The sequence below is a fragment of the Ochotona princeps genome, chromosome 22, assembly GCF_030435755.1.
Source record: "Ochotona princeps isolate mOchPri1 chromosome 22, mOchPri1.hap1, whole genome shotgun sequence".
Taxonomy (NCBI): Eukaryota; Metazoa; Chordata; class Mammalia; order Lagomorpha; family Ochotonidae; genus Ochotona; species Ochotona princeps.
The window spans coordinates 37,325,966-37,345,132 of NC_080853.1; the positions used below are offsets into that span (position 1 = coordinate 37,325,966).

Genomic DNA, 19,167 nt, shown 5'->3' on the forward strand with positions numbered 1-19,167 from the left:
CTATTGCAGTCTAATATCTAGAGTTGCTCATTTTCACAAGACTTGATGCAGGAGTTGCTGTGTTATCAACACTGGTCAGCTGAATATTTCCAAGGTCTCGCGGCTCATTCCTCAGAAATAAGTTTCCTTTGCCAATTGGAGGGTTATTAGGCAACCAAGCTGAGTGTGAGGCCAGGAAGTAAGCTGATGTAATAAGCCATGGAACAAACCTGTGATACTGCAGCTCCAGAGGGTGCTGCCTGCCTCTGTTGGGCTCTGCTGAAACAAATGCAACAGAAAACAAATAAAGGGACATCACCCAAGTGAGGGGAAACTCATTCTGAACCACTGTTTTGTTCAGTCAGGTTTGATGGGCATTTGTTCAGAATGGGGAGTGCAGGTTAGTCAACAGTCACAGGTCTTCTCTCCCTTGTGATTCAGCCTGCAGTGGGCACACTTGGGTCTGTTGCAAAGCACTGGCTCGGGGCGACCTGCAACACAACAGTCGTGTTTCCTGGCAACAGGTGTAGTCTAACAAGGACGGGCGTTGGTCTCATTCACTAGCAGGGCTCCCTCAGCTGAGGCATCTGTAGGGTTAACAGGTCTCAGTTCACCCACAATGCTGAAGAGCAACACAGAGGTCCCAGCCAAGAGACTTGATGGACACACGTTTGAGAAAAGAGGTTAACTTTTCCAGCAGGCATGTTCAGTCTGGTGACCCTCACCCTTCTTACTTATCAAGAAGAGCTTTGGGGCCTGGCACAGTAGCCTAATGGCTAAAGTCCTCACCTTGCATGAGCCAGGATGCAAGGGCTCAGCGGTCACGCTTCCCATCCAGCTCCCTGCTTGTGGCCTGGGACAGCAGCCGAGGATGGCCCAAAGCTCTGTGCCCTGTGCTCACTTGGGAAACCTGGAAGAGGCTTCAGGTTCCTGGCTTTGGATCGGCGCAGCTCTGGTCATAGCTGCCGCCTGGGGAGTGAATCAGTGGATGGAAGAACTTGCTGTGTGTCTCTCCTCCTCTCTGTATATTTGACTTCCCAAGAAAAATAAATAAATCTTTAAGAATAAAAGAGCTTTGGGAGCTGCACATTGGAGTACCCTAATTTGATTCCCAGCTGCGCTCCTGACTCTAGCCTTGAGGGGTGGCAGTAACAACTTAGGAATTTAGTCCCTGCTGCTCAGGTTGAAGACCCAAATTGCATTCCAGGTTCCTGGCACCTGCGCCAACCAGGGAGCCAATGTGGGTGTCATGGGTAGTGAATCAATCAGTGGAAGTCACTCCTGACTCCAGCCCTGAGGGGCGGCAGTGACGGCTTAGGAGTTGAGTCCCTGCTGCTCATTTCCAGGTTCCTAGCACCTACCCCAGCCAGGGACCCAATGTGGGTGCCATGGGTAGTGCATCAGTCGGTGGGAGTGCCCTCACACTGTCAGTCTCTCTGTCTCTGCCTCTCAAAGAAGCCAAAGTAAAAGCTTATTAAAATGTTCCAGAGAAACACAAAAAAAGATCCATGTTATGATGACAGATGGATTCATTATCTGGGATTCTGTCCTCACCAAATGGCTACATTGCACATTCTAGGGCCTTCCACTGAGACACGGATAAGAATACGTAAGATGACAATGTAAAGACAGTGATTTTTGTTGTGTGACAAACATCTTGAGCACCCGTGTTTAAGTGAAAGTTATCTTTAATATGGAAAATTAAGACAGTAGATGCCAGACTAGTTCAATCATGCCTACATTTCAAAAACTATTTCTGGAGTTTTGCTTGTTAGAAGTATCTGGCATGCTCTTGATGCTGACAACTATTTATTCTGTGAAAGACAATTTTATTTCTATTTATTTCTGAAGCCCCAAATCTATCCACTGGGTGCCTCTTTATGGAATGCTACGGTGGCCGCTGCTAGGATGACACCCGGCTTCCACCACACAGAAGTGACGCCTTTGCATGAGTGAGCCACAGTAGATCCGAGAGATGTTGGAATAGCTAAATATAGTTTCCTATTTATAGACTGCTCTGAGGCAGGAAAATGAGTAATTCAATTTTCTAATGTTATCAACAAATCAGTTGGATTAAAATTCCTAACCTAACCTCAGCCATCTGTGGGACAACTGTCATTGTCCATGTCCACTACACATCAGGAAATGCATGTCCGTGGCTTCGGTCAATGCCATGGTAAGCCTTCTTTGTGTGCGGCAGTCACAAATCGCCAGGAGCGGCCATAGCAAGGCTCCCTGTCCCTGTCTCCACCCCAGCCAGGGTCAACAATCTGGCATGAAAGTTACTATTACTCCCTGAAGCACACATAAGGAGAGCTCCTGGTGTTCTCGCCCTGAGCTATTCCAAGCCCATGAGCAGCTTAGCCCACGAAGTGCTGCCGCTAGAAAGGGACTGGCCACGGACACTTGGATCTACGCTTCTGGAAGGGGCTGAACTGAGCGGCAGCACAGGAAAAACCCAAATCCAGCATTCAGCTCGCCCAGCCTAAGGCTTCAGTCATGGGCAGGTCAGCTCGCCCAGCCTAAGATTCCAGTCGTGGATGGGTCAAATGGCAAGTCAGAGGATGAACCAGGAACAATTGAGGCTCCCAGAAGTGAGAGACCCTCAGGGAATCCTCTTAGTGAAGCCCCGAATAGACCTGGGGTGCCAAGAAAATGCTGTAGGAGGCATGGAGCTGGCACAGATATAACCTGTGCTTCAGCACACACAGGTTGGTAGGCAGAGCCTGGAGACTACCTGTGCTCAGGAACTTAAACTCCACCTCTAAGCTATGTAGACTCAGGAGATGAGATGCTATAAAACAGAAGAACAGACTAAGGGGCAGAACAGCCGATAGCCACCATGAACAAAACAAGGCAGGGAATGTCCAGGTAAGACAGTGCAAAAACAGAATCAAACCACCTCAACTGGCAACAAAGAGCAGCTCAAAGGGGTGGAAATCAGAATTCTCAGTTACTACAATGTGTTGTTCAAAACATCTAGTCTGATCTCCAAACACAAGGATAACAAAAAGCACGAGTTGAGTGAAGAAGAGAAACAAAAAAAACAAAAACAGGAAAAGATGGCCTATATACGTGGGCACACACACACAGACAGAGGAAAAGACATAGACACACAGGCACACACCAGAAAAGACTACGTGCGCACTCGCGCGCACACGCACACACACACACACAGGCATGCATATGCACACACAACACAAGCTTCCAACAAAAGCTATCTCTGAGTGAACACAGATATCAACCTGGTGGTGACAAAGATGCTTACAGAGCCAAGGAAATTCCGAGAATAAAAGCAGGGGTGACGCTGTCCCTTGGGAAGCATAGATTCTGGAACGGGGGGTCTGGGATCAACTCCTGACTCTTGTCATCCACCTCCTGCCTGTGTACCCTGGAGACAGCAGATGACGGCTTGAACACCTGGGTCCCTGCCACCTGGCACACGGTGGGAGGCCTGGAGTTCCTGGCCCCTGACTTGGGCCTAGTCTAGCCCTGCCTGTTGCAAGCATTTGGAGAACCAGCAGATGGAAGATCTTTCTCTGTCTCTGTGTGTTTCCCTGCCCCCCATTACACTGCCTTAGATAAATTTAAAAAATTCAAAAATAAAGGGAAAATGCAATAACAATGATTCAACATAATATCAGAGATTAAAAGCCATAAAAATTAACTAAATGACAACTATGGTGTTAAGAAGTATAATTTGAATAATGGATTTGCTAAGACAAGCAAATCTACACACTTAAAAGATCAGAGCAATTTGGAAGGACACAGAGGGGGGAAAAAAAAGTTAAAGGAAAATGAACAGAACCTCACATGTCCACGGGACAAAGTACATCAATCGATTTTCAATAGGGATTTGAAACAAAGAGAGTGAAGTGTTGAAATAACAAAGTATTGAAATGGTCTTCTCAAACATGAAGAACAAAATTAACCCAGATTCAGGAATCTCAGTGAATCCCAAATAGAAAGAACACAGAAGAGGCCAAACCAAGAGAAAGCCTTGAAATGAATAAGAGCATAAAACGACAAGGCAGGAATGTCTGCACCACCGACGCACAGCTTTTCATGGGTGAGAAGACAACAGAGTGTTCTAGTTCCAGTTAAGCCAGCCATCAGGAACAAGGGCAATCATACCTTCTCAGGCAGGCCTGGGAGAATTCGATCCTGGCCTTTGGTAAATGACACGAGATGGTAACCAGAATTTACAAGGACGGACAGGGAAGCCTGCAAAGGAAGACCAAACAGGTTGCAGGCAACTGTGTTATGGCAGACAGACATGCTTCTCTTTCTTTCCTAACACCCTCCAAAGACACAATTGTACAAATCACTCACTGTGATGCCGTTGTTGGATTTACACCATGTCTATGCAATGTTTACATGACAATGTGAGAAAATGGAGCTATATTGGAGCATGGTTTCCATATTTGACTGGCATAAAGTCAATGCTCATTTGAAGTAAACTGGCTAAGTTATTTACTGTCGTTTCCAGAGAGTCCTAAGGATGCAATTAAAATAGGTAGCTGAAATGCCAGTGGAGAAGTTGAAATGGTCCCCTAAACAAATGTGCTTAGCATACAAGAGACTGAGAAGGCACAGAGAAAAGATAACCACACGGTCAAGATACGGAGAGAAAGCAAACACCAACTCAGCAGACATAACTCCAACCATATCAGAAATAACATTGAACTCAAATGGATTAAATACGCCAACAAAAGGCACAGGCTGTAAAATTGGGTTGAAAAAATGAGGTCCAACCCTTGCTTTCGAGAAGAGATAAGCCTTAAATCCAAACGAAACAGAAGGATAGAAAAACACAGAGCACGCAAATGCTATGGAAAGAAAGTTGGAGTGGGGTTAGTAATGTCAGACAAAAGAGGCCCAAGACAAGCAACACTGTTAGATCTAACAGGAGATACTTCATAATCAAATAATGGACAATCGAGCAGGTTGTAAAAATTTTAAGGTCATACACCTAACATTGGAGCCCCAAAACTGACAAACTGAAGTAGGTGATTCTATAGAAGCCCCTCAGTGTTCTCAGTACTCCATTCCTGTTTGGAACAGCTGAGCAGAGGGACAGCCAGCACAGGAGATGTGAACAGTGCTACCAAACAACTTGACCCAACAAACATTTCTGAACACTGAATTAGGCAGGTGCTCATTCTTTCCAAGTGGCCTGGCACATCCCCTAGAATTCATAGCATGTTAAGGTATGCATGAGGTTTCAATCAACTTTAAAGAGAAATGATTCACTTAGGATAGCTAATCATTGTGAAATTCAATTAGGAATAAATAATAGAAAGTGTGGAAATATCTATCAATAACCAGTTGTCAACAACTGGTGAGAAAAATCGCAATGACCTAGAAAATATTTGACCTGCAGGAGAAGGAAAACATGTGGAAATGGATAGACCACAGATAAACAATGTTTGGGTGAAACTTATGTAGTCCTGAGCAGACATAAAATAAATCAACCTTGAATAATCCCAGCTCCTACCTAACAAAACTATATTAAAAATGAAGCTGAGGGCCCGGCGGCGTGGCCTAGCGGCTAAAGCCCCGGGATCCCATATGGGCGCCGGTTCTAGTCCCGGCAGCTCTACTTCCCATCCAGCTCCCTGCTTGTGGCCTGGGAAAGCAGTCGAGGACGGCCCAATGCATTGGGACACTGCACCCGCGTGGGAGACCCGGAAGAGGTTCCTGGTCCCGGCATCGGATCGGGGCGCACCGGCCCGTTGCGGCTCACTTGGGGAGTGAATCATCGGATGGAAGATCTTCCTCTCTGTCTCTCCTCCTCTGTGTATATCTGGCTGTAATAAAATGAATAAATCTTTAAAAAAAGTGAAGCTGCAACCCGCAGAAGCAGAGGAAAGATTATCCTAAATAACCAAGAGAAAAGTAGTGGTATGGGAACAAAAACCAGAGGAGACTGGGTGGATAGAACAAGAAATCCGCTGCTTGAGAAAATGTTCCGAGCTGATAAACGTGTCGCTGGGCTCACCCAGTGAGAAATAGAGAAGCTCAAATTTACCAAAATTAGGCATCAATACCAGTCCTGCAGAAAGTGAGAAGATTAAATGAAACACCAGCAGTTTCCTGTTGAGTCAGATGATTTGCAATACGATGGACAATAGATGACTAAAACTGATTCAGAAAGGAGTCTCCACTTTTCTTTAAAATAATGAAGTAGACTCGGATAAGTAATGAAGAAAAGAGAAGCATCTCAAGGGAGCTTCTTGGATGGCTTCTGACAAATGCTTTAAAACAAAGCACAGCAACATTACAGAAAATCTTCCAGGAAGTAGAGGAAGTGACAGTTCCCAACTTAATCTGTAGAGCTAATTTCACCTAAACTGGAAGACGTATCAGCCGAAAACAGTGCAACCAACATCCCTCGAATGCAGATAACACTAACCTTTAAAACCTTACTGCACAATTCCAGTCCAGAGTAACACAGGTTGTGCATAAGACTTCTTAAAAACTTGAACAGTTACCCTACACCTGTGTGCGAGAACCAGAGTAAACTCCTGGCTCCTGGCTTCAGATTGCTCAGCTCTGGCCATTATGACCACCTGGGGACTGAATCAATGGATGGAAGATCTTTCTCTCTGTCTTTCCTTCTTTTCTCAAATCTGATCTGCCTTTCCAATAAAAATAAATAAACTTGCTGAACAATGAAACCCACTAACATTTAAAGAGGACAGAACACCATGACGTAGTGGAATGTGTCCCCAAGAGCAAGAATCTCTTCAAACCAGTTGATGCAATGACAACTAACTAAGGAGCAAAAACAAACAAAAAACACCCAACTGATGAGCATCAGTTAATCTCAAAAAGCACCTTGTTCGGTTACAGACTGCTTAACAAAGTTGTGATCAAAGAGAATTTTCTAGTCCATATTAACAGCATCTACCAGAAACTATAGTGGACAGCATCCTTCGTCATGCAGGTTGCAATGCTCCCCCTGTGAGGTCAGGTGCTCAGCATGGATGCTCATGGATTCACCTGTATCCAGTGCTTCATTTGAGGTTCTAGCCAGTTGAAGCAAGCTCAGCACACCTAACCAGAACAAAAACAAATTTCTTCCACCCCAAATTAGCTCCCATTGCAAGTATCTCTGGGGCTATGAAGACATGTTCCAACAGGCAGCCCTGTGCTAGCTCTCTGTCCTGGAGTTTCTGAGTCCTGTCCTAAAGGGAAGCTCACTGTAACACGTGGCTTTCCCCTAATGTACACAGTTGTTTTGTCATCTGGGATCACGTGTCTGAAGGCAGCAGGTTAGTTTTAGGTCCAAGGTCTGCCAGCAAAGCTGTCTGTGAGATCCCAGGAGCACCCCGGGTTTGCTTCTGCGTTATCTGTCCCCAGTGCTGATGGCAGAATGAGCAGACAAGGTGTCCGATAAAAACATTCCCCTCCCTTGGTTCCCTTCAGGTGAGAGAAGGCACTCCTGCGGTTTAGATGAAGTAAGTGCATCTTCCTGTAGGTTGTGGGCTTGATGCCAGTGTGGCAGTGGTGGTGGTGGGGTTGTAGTGGCACCTTTAGGAGATGGGGGAGGTGAAGTGCTTAGCTCTGATTCTTGAGAGTGCATTGAGCCTGGCCCCCAAGTTCTGTGCATGGGTTCCTCCGCTCTGGCACCGGAGGAGGCAGCCGGAGGGTCCTGACTGGAGCTCAGCACGAGCTGGTGCCCTGCAAATGAAGCTCCACAGCTGTGATCCCACTGGGCCCCTGTCCTGTACCACAACACTGCAAAGCGTGGAGCTGGCAGAAATGCTCTGTTGCTCGCCCTCCATGTCCCTCTTGATGGCTTGTTTCTGTCAGAGGGAGAAGGGCTGGCCCACAGCTGATGCTCCTGGAGACTGCAGTGTTTAGCTCCTGGCTGGGATTGGATTAGTCAGTGGCCAGGAACTAGGGATCAGCATTTGGAAAGTGCAGAGGGTGCCCCAGGGCAATGCCTGTCTGTCCGAAGGCCCCCGGAGTCTCCTGTCTAACAGGAAGTCACTGATTATTCTGCTTCACTGTCCTCTCTGAAGAGAAGGAAGGCTGGACCAGGAACACCTGCTGAATCACAGAGAATCTTGTGTGAACATTCACAAAATGAGCCACAGAACCCACCGTGTTCCTAACACAGTCGCCCCACACAAGGGGGACATGCCACACGCTCGGGAGGTGACGTGTGTCCATCTGGTGACCCCTCTCTGGACAAAGGGCCACCAGTGCAGAATGGCTGGGATAGGCGCTCCTGGAAGCACATGGGCACACAGTGGGAGTGGGTTCGTAAGCAAGGCCATAGCCTCCACAGAACTGTTTTCGGAAAAAGCACTATTGATTTCCCATATACCAAGTGAAGGCACAGAATTCCCAAAAGGGTTTAAAAGCCACAGGTTAAGAGTCTGGGTCAATATTGACTGTAGTTTTTGGCTTGTTTCAGTTGAAAAAGGACTGTCGTCACTCTGTGCAATTAGATGCTTTCCGAAAAATGTACACTAAATGGTGGACACATGTTGGCTATGAAGTTGTAGTGTTGGCAGTGACTTATTCACTTTTGTATAGAGGCGTGCACCCTCTGCATGTGCGAGACGCATTCGTGCATTCTACCACAACTGTGCATGAACATCCGTGCATTCTACCACAACTGTGCATGATGCATCCGTGCATGCTACCACAACTGTGCATGGACATCCATGCATGCTACCACAACTGTGCATCTGCATGACACATCCATGCATTCTACCACCTCTCTGCATGTGCAAGATGCATCCATGCATTCTACCACCTGCAGATCGAAACCACCCCAAGAGCTAAAATGCACCTGTGTACTGTGAATGTCCTTTCTTAAATATCAAAACACCATAAATAGTACAACGATTTATTCAGAATTTAGATTGCATTAGGCTTTGTAAGTCCACTGAAGATGGTGGCAACTATGTGGGGTGATGTGGAAGTCCTACGACAGAGGTTTATACAAAGGCCTGAAGAGTTGTGAGACTTTGGTTCCCTCGCCAAATACCTGACCAAGTCCCCTGGAGGCACTGAGGTGGAGTGTACTGTGACCACTAACTGGTCCTGGCCATGTCACTTTGGCCAGTCAGACCCAGGCACTTGATGAGCTGCTGGACACTCTCTTGTCGCTTTGGGATCCCTCCCGTGGCTGCCATGCAATGCCTCCAGGCACAGCTGAAGCTGTCGCTTCTGTTGCTGAGGGTGCCACCTGGCCAGTGTGTATCGTTGTCTCAGAGTCATGATCTCAGTAGATAGCGATGGTTTCAAGCCACTAAGAATCAGGTGACTTGCTGTGCAGCCAAGCGCTAACTGATGATGCCTGTTGGTTGTACACAGTTTGGAAGACAGAAGTGAAGAACAGTTACTGTACCTAAGATGCAACGTCTGCCAGTCATTGGTCTTGCTTTGTGAATAGAAAAAAAGGGCTAAACAGCTCCACAATGATGCTGATGGATCATTTTTTGGCAAGATGTGTTTGTTTCGTAGATTGCCTAAGTTCCACATGACCTACTCTGGGCTACCCACTGAAGGCACCACAGTACCCTCCATGTGTCTTGGATTCTTTGCCCTCAGGCTCTGGGAGAGGAGCCACTTCTTGGCTCCTTGGCTGTCGGTTTGTAAGTCCTTTGAGTGCTAAGAGGCAGGTGCACTGCTGCCTCCATGTTCCTTTTCAGGCCCAGGTGTAAAGGTACAAACACCATTGCACTCCATCTCACTACTGTGATCAAAGGCCGCCCTCAAATCCTGAAACAGCCGTCATTCTCACCAAAGAGTCTTGCTACTGTGTTAATAGCAGAATTGCTTCTGCAGACTGCCCTTGCTGTCCCTACAACAGGACTCATCTTGGAAGAGAAGAGCGTGTTCCCTGGGAGTCTATACCCCATCTCCAGGATGAGTGAGTTTCTTCACTTCCCTCCTAATTTTGGATGTAAGAGAACATCCCTGAGAAGATGTCAGATCTTGGTAGAGACCCAAAATGCACATCCGCGGGCTGAGCTCACTGTGTGAACACCTGGGGAAATGAGCAGAATACTAAGACATGCCGGCCACCTGTGCTGACCCCAATGTCAAGGAGAGAGAATGGGTAGAAGAGAAGGAATAAAACCCACAGGAGTGAGAAAGAAACTCAAGGGTTTCATGTTTTCACTCCAGTGACAATCTGAAGTCCTTCCTGCCGGTGAATTACTTATTGCAACTGAGTTTCCACAACCTCTTAAAAAGCTGAGACTCCACTGCCAGCGCAATTGGCCAGCAGGGAACTTGAGAACATGTCCCTCTCACCCTTCTTCTCTTACTTCTGTTTTTCACTGCGAAAATTCAGCTTTAGGTCCTTCTGCTTCCTTTGTCCAGTTCTGTTTCTCTCTCTCTCTCTCTCTCTCTCTCTCTGTAGGGTTTGGCACCTCCCCCACGCACTAGCTTCTCCCCTGCATTCCCCACATCCCTGCCCAGCTCTGCAGCCAGAGCTGCTGCTGCCAACATGGATGTTCCCGTGAGCCCTGCTGAGATGTCAGGGCATTCCCCAACTCCACGGCCAGTGAAGACCGCTCCTTCCTTCCTCTGCAACCTTCCTCTACACATCAGCAGATCTGTGCCCCAGTCAAGCCATTTGCTGATCTCTGCCAACATGAATCCTCATACGCCATGCACCACAGCCTTGAAGCCAGCTGGTCCTGAAGCCCCTACTCCATCCCCATCCCCCCTCAGCTCCCACACAAGGCTTCTTTCCTCCTGAATCTCTACTTGACCACAGACTGCCTCCTGCAAGTCTAACCCACTCACCATTTGCGTCCCTAATACTGAATGGATGGAACGGGTCCATTATCTCTTTGTCACTCATGTCCTGGGAGAATACCCTCCACCCTCTGATTCATGGCTGATACCCTCCTAAGTTTGCAACACAACATCCTAGATGACCAAGTCCCCAGGCACTTCTGGCCCCAGCAGTACCGAGAGGAGGAGACTTAGGAACTCTAAGGTGGCATGCGCTATATCCGTTGCACCACATGGGGAAGGCACATTCCACGTGGCTGTGCAAAGCCCACTAAGCTCTGTAAGGCCACCAAAGAGACCGTTTGTCCTATGATTTGAATCATCTACTTATTCTTCCAGCAGCTTGAAACTCTTAGTAGAAACCTTGACTTGATAAGTAAAAAAACCCCACAGGTGACCACAAAAACATTGCCACAATTGTCACAGCCCCATGTGGCCCTGGGACCATGCGTCCCTCTTCCCCTTCTTGCTCACTTTTGTCAATGATGATTTCTCTCTCTCTCTCTCTCTCTTTCTGTCTTTCTCTATTGTTCTCACTCTCTGTTGGCAATTTCCCCATCACAACGTGATGGTCATTATCCTCTGGCCAGAAGCCTTGCTAAAGCCACCATGGCTCTCTGCCCATATCTCCCCACTCCCTACATCATGCACAAAGTACTAGAAGTGAAGTGGCACCAGAACATGCCCCTGAATTCCTGGGCATTTCACTACACTAATTTCATCCTCTAACTTCTGCTGGACACTCCAAGTCCCCCAAAATCCCACTGCCTCTCTCTTTACTACACAACCACTCCAAAGGCCTGTGATAAGGGCACCATCTGACCTCCAGCTCCTGGAACTCCTCCTCCTCCTCCACTTCATAGGACAAGGTGTGGATCTTGATGTCATCAGCCGAAAGGTTGATGAACTTGGTGTCAGGGTAGTCCAGGCTGTCTTTGGTGGGTGACCGGTCCTCAATGAAGGTGGTCTCACAGCAGTCAGCGGCCACACCGTCTCCCCAGGAGCGCAGCACTCCCTCAGAGTAGAGGATGATGTTGGGGTGGTAGTGGGACTCCACTGACTGCTGCAAGGTGTTGGGGTTCAGCAGCTGCTGAGATGGCTCATTCCTGCTGCCGTCCAGGCTGGCCGATGCCACGCTGGCCACCCCCTGGCGGCTCTGATACTGGGGTGCTGGGTAGACAGACACAAGGCCATCTCTGCCCTCGGCCATGAAGTTTCTGGTGTTGATCAAGCCGTTCCTCTTGCCAGCGTCAGTGAGCTTTCCATGCACCAACACGCCCTTCTGGTTCAGGATGCTGTCCATGGTACTCCCCCGGCTGGGTAACAGGCTGCTGGGCTGGCCTGGCAGGTTACACGTGTCTCAGGGGACCCATTTCTCCCTGGAAGAGGAGGAAACAGAGATGGAATGAAAAGTGTTCTGAGGAGACAGCTCATCACCCAGACCCGTATAGTTCCAGGATACGCGTTCAGCTAATATGCAGAGTGGCTGTGAGAGGCAGATAATATGCAGTCCCTACCTAGTCTGTGAATTTTAAAAAGGTTCCACCAGGGCAACCAGCCAGAGCCAGTGAGAAACTGAATTGCTCAGCTTTCTGCAGGAACTGGATCTGCTGCAGCCATAGAGAAAGCCTCGATTGCTGGCAGACACCCTGCATGCAACCCACGCCTGAATCACCCAGGCCCAACAGGATCTGCCTTGTTCACAAAGGAGCGGTAGTGACACATCTACGCTCAGACCTGACTTGGCCATGGCTCCTCATCCAAGAAGGGCGATGTGCAGCCAAGGCAGAAGGAGTCTATCATGATGTCCCACCAGACGCGGATCAGTTCCAGGAGGAGCCACAGTTCCACAGCCAAGGAAACACACACATGCCGCACACCTGGATTGGGACTCATCTGCCTGCGCTTCTGCGACTGGGTCCCAGGGAGCTCCCCAGGCACTGGCCAGCTCTTATGCTTGGTTTGGTAGAATACACCTGTGGGATATAATCAAGAGTAACCTCATGTGGGTTTTCCTAGCTTGAGTTTTCTAGGTTGCAAATGCTAAACAAAAAAAGGAGGACTGACACTGTGGCAGTGAGTTAAGTTGTATCCTTCAGTGCTGACATCTCATATGGACACTGGTTCAAATCCCAGCTCCTCCACTTCTGATCCAGCTCCCTGCTAATGCACATAGGAAATCAGGTAAAGATGTTCCAAGTGCTCAGGTTCCTATTTCCGTGTGGGAGAACTTGAGGGAGATCCAGGGTTCTGGCTTCAGTCTGGCCCAGCCCTGATCACCGGGACATGTAATGAGTGAACCATTGGATACAAGATTCTCTGTCTCTCTCTCTCTTTTAACTAACTAACTAAATAAACTTTTAGGAAAGAAAAAGAAATGGGAGGAGAAGCCAAAAAGAGGAAGAGGAAGAAAAAAATACTGGAGACTGAGATTTGGGGAGACACAGAGAAGGAGCCTCCTTAAATTCCCCTGGCAAGTTCAGAATTGTTGGGGCTGACAGCGTTTCATCTCCAGGGCTCTTGGTGTTGTGGCTTCCTAAGAGATGTAAGCATTTTCTCTCACTGAACCTGCTCTATTTGCTGGTAGCAACAGTGATCTTAATACTGCAGCCCCGCCAGAGGAGGAAACAGAACACCTCCTTCAGATGAATGGAAAAATCTGGAAGCATGTTTTCAAACAACAGAATGTGAACCAGGAACGATGAACATGCTTCATGTGATACTGCATGCAAACTTGAGAGTGGTCAAAACAGAACACGATCACTTTCACCCAGATGGCTTGAGGAAGTGTTGATCACATTAGTCATTCATTGTGCTGTGTGAATCAAGATTTCTGGCCACACCCCAAGGACAAGCTTTCAGAACATCCTCATGTGTTTGATGAGATGATCTGGCCCAGGCTCACGGCTCCTCCACTGCCTTCTTCCTTCTCCAGAGAAGGCCTTTGCAGGTTCTCAACATCAGACAACTCTGGCAACTTTTGCTCTTGTTGGAGGGACAAGCAAGACCAGATAACCTTGATGTTCCACTCAGCTTCCCAGATACCCATGGCTATCCAGATCAGCCATGGATAGCTTCAGAAGAGAGTTGAGAGCATGTTCTTAGATCCTGCCTTCGTGAAGTTGGATGCCCTGGCCCAGTGTGTCCTCATCATCTTTTCCTGGTGCCTCCCTAGCCGGCACACCAGCTCCTGGGGGGCACATCTCCTTTGTGCCCCTAAGCCCTGGAATGATATCTGGGTTACCTTGCTCTTTCCTTACACCTGGTGTGCGGCAGATTGTTGGTGAACACTTGTTGTAATGAGCAGTCTCCATTCTATGTGACTGGAATGGCCCCTGCTTTATTTAGGCCTCCTGGAGTTCTCAATGTGCATTGGATGTTAGGGCATTATGAGGTAGGTACAGCCCGGTCTGTTAGGCATCAACGTGTAGCTAGAACCAGCAACATCAGCACCAGCTGGAGCGTGCTGCATCTGCTGTCTTGACTCATCAGCTGCATCTCCAGGACCAGAATTGGCCCATTCATCTGCATACCCAAGCTTGAGGACGCTGGTATGTGTGGAGAGTCCCTTGAGCTCATATCTGATCACCATGTTTCCTTGCTTTTTTAAAAAAAACATATTTTATTTTTATTTGATAGGCAAAGATACAGAGAGGAGACAGAGAGAGAGAGAGAGAGAGAGAGAGAGAGAGAGAGAGAGAGAGATTTTTCTGTCTGCTGCTTCACTTCCCAAATGACTGCCACGGCTACAGCTCGGCCCATCTGAAGCCAGGAGCCTCTTCTGGGTCTCCCACATGACTGCAGAATCCCACAGCTTTGGGCCATCATCTTCTGCTGCTTCTCCAGGTGACAAGCAGGGAGATGGATCAGTAGTAGAGCAGCCGGGATGCTAGTGCCATACGCTAGTGCTTTAGTTAAAGGTTTAGCCTTATAAGCCATGGCACCAGCCTCTGATGACCAGTTCCTAAAAGTATGTTAGTAGGTGCCAGTCACGTATCCATCATCTGAAACTCCAAAATCTCAAAAATTTTTTTAACACTAATACGATGTCACACCTGCAGGAGGCAGGTACAAGTCTATCCTTGTGGGCCAAGAATTGAGGCCAGCATCTTAGTATTGGGGATCCAGCTGACTGCTCTACTTCCAATTTGGCTCCCGCTGATGTGCCTGGGAAAGTAACAGAAGAAGGCCCAAGTACTTGGGAGATCAGATGGACCGGCCTGGGCCAGCACTGGCCAGTGCCATCTGGGATGGGAACCAGCAGATGGGAAACCTCTGCCTGTGCTTTTCTCTTGCCCTCTCTCTGTGTTTCAAATTAAAAAAAAAAAAAAACTCCCTATTAAAAATTCAGCTGCATTAGAAGTGCTGAATAAAAGTTACTTTCAGACCACATGTTTATCGAGTATATGGAAAATGTGAACTAATTTCATGGCTAGACTTGTGTTCTAATTCTCAGGAATCTCATGATCTATAAGCAAATCTTAAAAACAAAAAACTCACAAATCTGAAATTTGAAATACTTTTGGTCCCAGCACATCGGCTAAGGGTTATTCAACTTGCAGAGCTAAGAATTTATATATATATATATTTAAAAAAGATGTATTTAGCTTTATTTGAAAGCAAGAGAAGATCTAAGTGCCTGTCACTCCATGACTTGTATGTCTTGACTCAAGAGCCTTGGAGTTTGACACAGTTATATGTGACTTTTCCACAAAACGGCTTCACTGATGAATTCTGCCAGATGCCAGGGCCAAACCCTTCCCAAACTCTGCTGTGAAGTTAGCATTGCCTTGAGACCAAAGCCCAGTGAAGACCCTGTGGGAGAACTACAGACTGTGTTAAAAACACAGAAGCAAGAACAGTCCTCCGCAAAATGCTAACAACAGAACACAGCAGCATATCAAGACAGCACATCACGACCAAGTGGAACTTACTGCTGGAAAATAAGCTTGATTTAATGCATGGAAACCAACCACCCTGATTCGGTATGTGAATAGAGGACAGGAAGAAAAATCTTCATTTCAATCAGTGCAGACAAAGCCCTAACCAACTCAGCACTCCTCCGTGATAGGAACATTCCACGATGTGTGAATGAAAGGAAAAAGTGCTGTGGCAATGGTCCACAGTGACACCACCTTCAAGCTCCTTTAAGATCAAAAACAGCACAGAGAGTGCTATTCATCTGGTATTTTAAACAAGGCTGTCCTAGAAGTTTTAACCAGGGCAGTTAATCAAGAAAACGAAATAAAATGACTGACATCAGAAAAGTGGAAGTCAACTTTTTGCTCACAGATGATAGTCTCATATGTATAAAACACTAAAGATCTTACACACACACACACACAAAATAAATGAATCTAACAAAACAGCAGGATATAAACTGACACACAAAAATCAGTTGAATTTCTACATACTAACAACGAACAATCTGAAAAAAAAATTCAAAAACAATTCCATTTATAATAGCACCAACAAAACTAAAATACTTAGCAATTAACTGAGAATGAGGAAGACTGGTGCAATGAAAGCTATAACACATTACTGAAAGAAATCAAAGGCACAAATAAACGGAAAGACATCCAGGCTCATGGATGGGAAGACTCAGCGTCAGTACCAGCCAACACAATCCCAATGGTGTTTTCCACAGAAATTTTAAAAAGTCACCCTAATCCTCTCACAGGATCTCTAGAAGCTCTGAAAAGATAAACAAGGACAAAGCAGAAGAACACACACAGTCTGCTTTCAAAATGTCTATAAAGCTACAGTAATCAAAACAGTGTGGTAGCTGGCACCTGATACATAGCGCAATGCACTAAAACTGATGGCCCAGAAATCAGCCACAGACTGTGTGCTCGAATCCGTGAGTATAGGGGGTTCCAAGAGCATTCAAAGGAGAAAGGACAGCCTTTTCAATACATGGAGCCGGGGAAACTGGAAATCCACATGTAAGAGAATGAAGTTTGACCCTTATCTAACATGCAAACAGGCATAATGGCCTAAGTATCCAAAAAAAGGGTGACTGAGGACCCTAAAAGTATGGAAGAAACCACAGGACAAAAGCTTTGTGACACTGAACTAGCAATGTTTTCTTGCGTATGACACCAAAGGCACAGAAGAACAGAGAAAAAAAAAATACTGTGCCTCAAAAGACAACATTAACAGAGGAAGCCAGTAATTCCTGCAAGGGAGGAAATAACTGTATCTGGTAAGGTGTTCATGTTTGAAATTCAGGGAATTCCTAAAATCCAACACCTACAATCCCTCAAACTCCCAAAGAACCCAATTTGAATGTGACAGAGAGTGAATATTGCATGCAGTAGTTAGGATGCTAGCTGGGACGCACCTGGTTTGGGATCGGGGTCCACTCCTGATTCAGCTCCATGTTAAGTTCACTCTGAAACGCAGCGGTGATGGCTCTGTTAGCTGAGTGTCTACCATCCATGTAGGATATGTACACTGAGCCCTGAACTCCTGGCTTCAGCCTGTCTCAACCTCGGCTGTTGTGGGCATTTGTATGGTGGACCAGGCAGGAGATTTGTGTCTGTCAGTCTCTTCCTTTTAAATAAAATTTGAAATTAACCAAGGTCACAGGACTTGAATAGACATATCTCTAAAAAACATACGCAAATGGCCAATAAGTACGGAACTAGCTGCTCACTGCCATCAGTCCTTAGGGACATGCGCAGACAGGGATGGTCCCTCGCCCAGAAGTGGAGAAGAACAAGGAAGTATGGGCTGTGTGGTGGCATGGCACAGCAGAACGCTAACAGACTTGGAGGTTCTTAAGGAAATGAATTACCTTACATTACATCACAACAACTGCACCTCGGGGGCACATCCTTGGAGGAAAGCAAGACAAGGTGTTGAAGAGTTACTTGGATGCTCACGCTCACAGTAGCCGACATTCAGAGGCATCCCAGTCCTGTGTGCAGCTGAGTGAGTAAGCCAACTGTGAGCACATACGCCATGAATTACTAAGCTTCTCAGAAAAAGGACTCCTGACGTATGCCACAGCAACCATGGACTCTGAGCACAACACCCCATGGACTCAATCACCAAACGACAGACAGTGTCTGGGTCCTTTGGCACAAGGCACGTAGAAGAGGCAGGTTGTAGAGACAGGTAATAGAGCAGTGATTGACAGGCCCTGGGGAACTGCTGCTTCATGGGCATGGGGTTTCAGTTTACAGGATGAAAAGAGCTGTTGAGGTAGGTGATGGCAGTGGTCGGGCATAATGAATTTAAGGTTATCCAAGTGGACACTCCCGTTGGTGAAAACAATACTTTTTATGTTAATAAGAAATTAGGAAAAGGTGTGGCCAGTGTTGGTGCACAGCTGGTTAAGCTGCTGCCTACTGCATCAACATCCCATGAGTGTGGTTCAAATCCTAGCTGCACCTCCCTGCTAATGTGCCTTGGAAATGGTCCTCGTGCTTGGGCCCTTGTGAGACCAGAGGGACTTTCAAGCTTCTGACTTTGGCCTGGTTCAGTCCCAGTTGGTGGAATGTCACGTGGGCAAATAAACAGTGGATGGAATAGTCTCTCTCTCTCTCCCCTTTCTTCCTTCTGCCTTTCAAATAAATGAATCTTCTAAAAACAAAAAAAGTAGCATAACATAAAATAAAAACGAATATGGAAGTGCTACTCGCTTCTTTAGAGTGCCACACTCAAGTGTTTGCTGCTGCAATGGGTGACATGAGGTCTGGGACTTGCTTAACAATCAGCATATGGGAAGGAGGAGTGAGAGGCATAAGGAGAAAACAGGAGTGGCTGTGCGTGACAACCAAGGACACATGGGGCCCACCCACAATTCTCTGCTTTCATGGAGGTCTGAAGTTTTCTATAATCCAGAGGTCCTTTCACAGCGGCATGCGGAGATGTGTTAGAGACGGTGCAGGCAGCAGGTGCACAGCACACGTCAGGGGCTGGGGCCTGAACAGGTGGTGCTGAGGGTCGGAGTGTGGCGGGATGGAGGTCTCAGACCCCAGGATATTCATTAGGAGCTTCCTAGGACAAACCAAACACAGCTTCCCACTTACGCGGATGACCTCGCCTTGCAGCTGCTGCTGTGGAGAGACGTGGGATTCAGAGTCCCATCTGTCTCAGACAACACTGGGGCATGCCAGTAGCATTCCCTACAGGATGTATAGAGGTCTTTGATTCAGGCAAAGTGACACTCCCTGGAAATGCTATGCTCTTTGGGAGGAAGTGTGGTGCTTTTAGCGATAAAGGGTTGGATGCCGATCAAACTAGAGCTTTCCTTTGACAAAGAAGCTGCCTTTCTGCTCTGATCCCAAAGGGTTTATTGAACCCTAGAGATCCTACCTGAAATGCTATGAGTCTCCAGGAACCCCTGATGGAAGAAACACAATGAGATTTACAGGTGATAGATGAACTGTTTTCTTAGTCTGACACTTT

The 19,167-nt window shown here is 47.0% G+C and overlaps 1 protein-coding gene across 3 annotated transcripts in view; it reads right to left on the bottom strand.

The window, feature by feature from the left end:
* Positions 1-19,167, bottom strand: part of SYNDIG1 (synapse differentiation inducing 1) — a 133,572-nt gene that overhangs the window by 67,117 nt on the left and 47,288 nt on the right. For all 3 annotated transcript variants that reach the window (XM_004593318.2, XM_058679601.1, XM_058679602.1), the window contains exon 2: positions 11,573-12,128. In XM_004593318.2, the coding sequence (XP_004593375.1) occupies positions 11,573-12,052 (480 nt within the window). In that variant the 5' untranslated portion in view covers positions 12,053-12,128. The remainder of the gene's footprint in view (positions 1-11,572; positions 12,129-19,167) is intronic.